This window comes from Carlito syrichta, unplaced genomic scaffold, assembly GCF_000164805.1.
Source record: "Carlito syrichta isolate Samal-C Ts95f unplaced genomic scaffold, Tarsius_syrichta-2.0.1 Scaffold229835, whole genome shotgun sequence".
Lineage (NCBI taxonomy): Eukaryota > Metazoa > Chordata > Mammalia > Primates > Tarsiidae > Carlito > Carlito syrichta.
Window position 1 is genome coordinate 1 of NW_007173931.1, and position 5495 is coordinate 5495.

Sequence of the window (5495 nt, forward strand, 5' to 3'; positions counted from 1 at the left end):
CCTCCACCCACCGCCCCCCCACAGGTCCGATCACTCACCCTCGCTAGCACGGTTGCCATTCATAAAGATGACGCCCAGAATCACTAAGAGGAGGCTCAGCTTGGGAGTGTCCTTGGTCCTAAAGATGTAGAAAGAGGGATCTTCTCCAGCAACCATTCGCCCGAGAGTCCACAGCCGGCTCACCTGGCTGGTCTCTCCCAGATTTCCCGGCTAGAGGCTTGCTGCTTGCTCCCTGCTACCTGCTCACAGACCATTCACACCACCACCTGAGACTCAAACATCTCCTGCATGAAACATGTACACCAGTTCTTCCCTGTCAGGGTTCTGCAGACGACAGGGTGAGGCAGGGAGGAAAACCTCGGTAAACGACAAAGGTGTGCTTGGAGGCATAGCCAGACCTTTCCTGCCCTACTGGCATCAGGATCTACACTCAACAGGAGGCTCTCCCCCAAGGCTCACCCTGCCAAGCCCCGGGCAGGCAGGCAGTAGGAAGAGGCAAGCCGCTTTCCTCGCTAGCTTCAGGGGGAAACCCTGGCATCGGCTTGGGCAGACCCGAAGGCACAAGGCCTCACCCCAGGCTACCATGCCTTTCATCCAGTTGTCACTGGGCACCACTTAAACTCTTGTGTGGGATTTGGGCTCGGCCCTCAAGCCCTGTTTCCTTGCTTCTCTGAGGGGATGTGGGCAGGGAAGGGGCACCGCCGAGGAAGGCCATGACCCTCTTTCCTGTTCTTACTTTCCGAGGAGGCCAGCTGAGGAATTCCGTGTGCAGACAAGAATATACAGGTGTTCTTCCTTGTCGATTTCCTTCAGGTGAATCCCAAACTTCTACATGGGGGGTACAACAGAGTGTGCGATCAGAACTCCGTGCTGGGCATCTGCAGGAGGCAGTCAGTTCCCGGGTGGAACTGCTCCTCAGCAGGGAGTCCAAACTCGTGGGCGAGGGCAGAAGAGAGGACACGGAGGACTGTCCCTGTAGGCGCCCGCACTTGCAGGGGTGGTGAGACCCACCTCACAAGTCAACGAGACACTCAGGGAGCATGAGAGAGAGAGAGAGAGAGAGAGAGAGAGAGAGAGAGAGAGAGAGGCGCCAAGGGCAGGAAGTGTGGGTCAAGCAGCCAGTGCCGTGGAAGATCAGAGGTGGAGAGGCTAGGGCAGGCTCCAGAATGGGTGGTGCCAAAGCCGGGCCGTGAGGGGCTGCAGGTTCCTCCCATCCACCTCCGCTCTCATTCCACAGAGCTGCTGCCATCTCACACTCACCTTTTCCAGAGTGTATGTTGCTCGTTCAATGATCTCAGGGAAGTGTTCGTCATATTCTCGGATGACGTCCTTCAGCATGTCTGCAAGGCGGGGGAAGGGCCGGAGACAGCACGTGGGCTGAGCAGGAGCCACAGAGCTGCCGGCCCTTAATCAGCCCTGTGGAGGACGGCACAGCCAGGACCCCGTGCTGTGGCGACAGAGGGACTGGCCATGGCCTGCTGAGTGGGAGCACGCAAGCAAAGGGATGCCCACAGAGTCGGGGTTGGCAGGGGGGCACAGGCTGCCTACCTGAGCGCTTAATGGGGATCTTCTTGTAGTCCTTAATCATCACGTATTTCACCAACTTATTTGCCTGGAGAAGGAAAAACACATGGGGCCATCAGGGCATGGGCCACAGCAGACAAGTGGCCCACAGGGAAGGAGAGGAGGGAGATGATGGAGGGCGTGTTCTTACCCTCTCTTGAAGAAGGGTCACATCGCGGGGAGGCACGCACAGTACATGCCTTGAGGGTATCTGGGACCTCGGGGCAACGGACCTCGGGGCCACGGCGGGCCGAGGGGCCAACTGAGCTCGCCCCGCCAGTGAGGGCTGCGGCACTCTCCAGGTCGGTGGGACCACAGGAAGCTCTCTCTCCTCCTCGCTGCTCTCGTATTCCTCATCCAGGTGCTTAGACTGTATCATTTGAGACAGGAGAGATCCAGGGCTACCAGGCTCCCGTGCCAAACGAAGCACTCAGAACACACCTTACCCATAGCAGACTCTTGGAATTAAGAGCAGTACCAGCAGCAGCTGGCATGTGCTGCGTGCTTACTAAGTGCCAGGCACTGAGCCAGCCTCTTCTCCCACCAGTCCTGAGGATGGGAACTACGTGGAGTGAAAACACGCTCAGCAAACTTGTGTTGGAGAAACAGGGACTAGCTGAGAGGAGGGGCTGGAGGAGTGGGAGGAGAGAGGAGAGGAGAGGAGAAGAAAAGAGAGGAGAGGAGAGGAGGGGAGGGGAGAGGAGAGGAGAAGAAAAGAGAGGAGAGGAGAGGAGGGGAGAGGAAGGGAGAGGAGAGGAGGGGAGGGGAGAGGAGAGGAGAGGAGAGGAGGGGAGGGGAGGGCAGAGGAAAAGAATAGCAGAAAGGGTATGTGGAGATGACAGGGAGAGCTCACCTTCTTCGTCCTCTTGCCGCCCATCCTGGCCCAGGGCTCAGCACTGTGCTCAGCAGCAGCAGCTGCACCCTGAGGTTCAGGGATGCGGGTGGGCATCCTGGCCTTGGCAGCAGCTGCTGCCACAACATTCCGAGGCTCCACCCACCGAGTCTTGGCCAGAGCCTTCCCAGACTTAGTCGTCTTGGGCCGGGTGGCAGATTCTGCCCGGGGCACACGGGAGGCGGCACTGGGGCCCCGTGTGGAAGCCTCTCGGGTAGGGGCAGGTCTCCTGGCGCGTGGGAAGTCCATGCCACAGGCACCTGCCGTGAAATCAAAGTCATCATCCTGATCCACCTCACTGGTACTTGGAGCCTGAGAGAAAGCACAGGCGGTGTGAGGACCCTCGGTAGCAGCCTCCTGGGCCGGGGGGGCTGTCTGGGACTGTGTGGAGGTTGTTGGAGCCCCAGGTGCAGCCATCTCACTGGTGACTAACATCTGGGAGGTCTGGGGAGAAACAGGGGGCATCTCAGGGGTGGCCCCCTGAGCCTCTGCGTAGGTCGTGGGCTGAGCATCATCTCCTGAGGCCTGCGGCGTGCCCACTCGGTGCTGGCTAGCGAACGACTGATTGAAGGCAGAACGGACAGCGGCGGCAGCGGCCCAAGCGGCACCGCTGGAGGCGGCGGCGAGGGCTAAGTTGGCAGCCGTCCCATTGGCAAGTGTTCCTGGATCCAGCTGCAATGCCTCCCCCAAGGTCTGTGGCAGCGCAGGGTTTTCCAGTGCCCAGGGCTCATTCTGCAAGGCCAGAGAGAGAGAGAGAGAGAGAGAGAGAGAGAGAGAGAGACAGACACACACATACACAGAGAGAGAGGGGTAGGGGAGGGCAGAGCACTCCACACACTTGCATCATGATTCCCTGTGCTGGCCAGCCTCCTTCCAGCAGCCAGCTCTGACCACCCCCAGACCTTCCCAAACCCTCTTTCTCCGAGCAGGAGAGGGAAGGTTTGGGGCAGCTGGGCAATCCTTTCCCACTGGACACTACCACCCTGCACTCACCCCTCCTAGCCCTCCCCACTTCAAAGGGGGAAAGGCCTAGACAAGCAGGTGGCCAAGAAGAGGTCTCACCGACGGGATAGGAAGGTCTGGACCCAAGCTACCAAAGGCTCTGAGGATATAGATGTCAAAGCTCCTGAGGGGGCCATAGCCGCCAAAAGCACCAAATCCTCCATAGTCGTTGCCTTCAGCCATCTCTTCCTCCCCGACTTCGTCGCTATCCTCATCCATGTCTTCAACACTGTAGTTCTGGGATTCCACCCTGCGGTTTCTTTCAGCCATGCTGCAGGTCTCCAGAAGGGAGCTCAGCCTGAGAGGGAGGGTGAGGCAGCTGCTAGGGGGAGGGGGTGGGATCCGGTGGGAGGCGGGATCTCTCGCGAGGTGAGGGGCAACGATCACCAGGTTACTGGGCGGTACGAGGGTGGACTGGGTCAGGGATAGAGCCCCAGAAAAGGTCGTTCAGGAGGCCGCAGGAGACCACGTCCTGAAACGGGGGTTGGGGATGGGCAGGCTCTCCATCCTAGTGGCTGGATTTGAATAGGGGGTGTCCTGGAGGACTGGGGTCCTAAGAGTCCCAAAGGGGATGCACCGAGAGGGGGAGAAACAAAGGGCTTGAAGTGAAGGGGGCCGGGCCGGGATGCAGAGAGAGCGGATGGGAGGGCTCAGACAACAGGGACAGCGGCAAGCTCTGGGAACCTGAATCCCAGGGACCTTTTGGCCAGGTCTGGGCGGGGGATTCAGCTGATTCCATTCTAGGTGGGGCTCATACTGGAGGTGGGGGTCTCGGACCTAGGTGAGGCAGTTGGAACGCTGGGGGTCTCAAACCCGAGGACTGGCACTCCAGGAAGGGGGCAAGCGGGCAGCTCGGTTGGAGTAATCTAGGAGTGACTGGGGTGGGGGGTGGGGCCTCCGGTCTAAGGAAGCTCAGCTCAGCGCACAGGAGTCGCCAAAAGGGTTCGGAGCGTGGGCTCCGGTGTCAGTAGGGCTTGGATCGGGACGCCTGGGTCTGATGGTGATGGGGGCTCCTACCTAGACCGTGGGTCTAGCGGGGTTCCGGTTCTGAGTGCTCGGGCTTTGTTCAGATCCGGGGGCGGGGGGGGATGGCAGCGTGTCGGGTCCCACTCGCCCTCTCCCGGTCCTGTCTGTGTCTGGATCCTTACCTTCCCTGGGGCTCCAATGGCGTCGGTCTTCAGCACCAGGAACCCCGCAGCCGCGCCCTCGCCTCCTGCTGCCAGCATAGCAGCCGGGGACCACCCCGCCCCTTTTCTCCGTGCACCCCCCGCGGCAGGGCAGCCTGCGCATGCGCGGACCCCTCCAGCCCGCCCGCTTTCCCAACAAAAGCCCTTTCCTCCAGGTCCCCAGTGCGCATGCGATTCCGGGGGTGGGTGGGCGCTGAGGGAGGGTTTCTTCCCGCCAGATTCCCCCACCCACCCTCCTCCGACCCCGGACGCGCACACCCACACCCTGCAGTGCTGCTCCACCCCCCCAAGCATCTATACTCAATCCCCCCACTTTTTACAATGCTTCTCTGTCCTGCCCTGCCCTTTCACCCAAACTCCTCCAGGCCCATCTGGGATGCACTATGCCCCGTTTCCCCAGCATGGCCCTTTAGGTCACAACTAATGAGGTCTCTAACTGGGTCTCTAACTGCAACAAGTGGAAGTCCTCAACCTGCTGGGCTAGGAAATGGAAATAAATGGTCAGCGATGGCAGTTCCTTTTGTGTTCTTCTCCGCTAGCCCACTCTGTGGCCCCCAGACACACTGGGAACCTCTGCTTCCTCAGCTACTCTTTATGCAGCTTTGTATGTCACTGCGGCATCTGTTCTGGTGCTTGTCTTCCTCTCACAGCAGCCCTGGGAGGTGGATGTCAGCATCCCCATTTTGCAGTTCAGGACGCTGAGGCACAGGCACACTGCGTGAAGGAGACTAGGCCACAGAGCCAGTCATCAGAGAGTGCAAACTTTGGTCCTGGGTCTTCCAGACTCCAAAGCCCACGTTCTGCTAGCGATGGCCTTGGGACCGAGGCCCGCTCTCTCCATTTGAGCGGCA

General features: G+C 60.0%; 1 protein-coding gene across 1 annotated transcript; it reads right to left on the reverse strand.

Moving 5' to 3' along the window:
• Nucleotides 1-38: 38 nt before the first annotated feature.
• Nucleotides 39-4674, reverse strand: LOC103253430 (melanoma-associated antigen D4-like; the record flags this gene model as incomplete). The annotated part of the gene is made up of 8 exons (XM_021709438.1): nucleotides 4606-4674; nucleotides 3518-3728; nucleotides 2417-3187; nucleotides 1715-1933; nucleotides 1549-1612; nucleotides 1261-1340; nucleotides 737-828; nucleotides 39-118 (listed from the first exon to the last, which is right to left on the reverse strand). Coding segments are annotated over exons 2-8 (1516 nt in total), but the record flags the coding sequence as incomplete, so codon positions are not given.
• Between the last annotated feature and the right edge of the window lie 821 nt (nucleotides 4675-5495).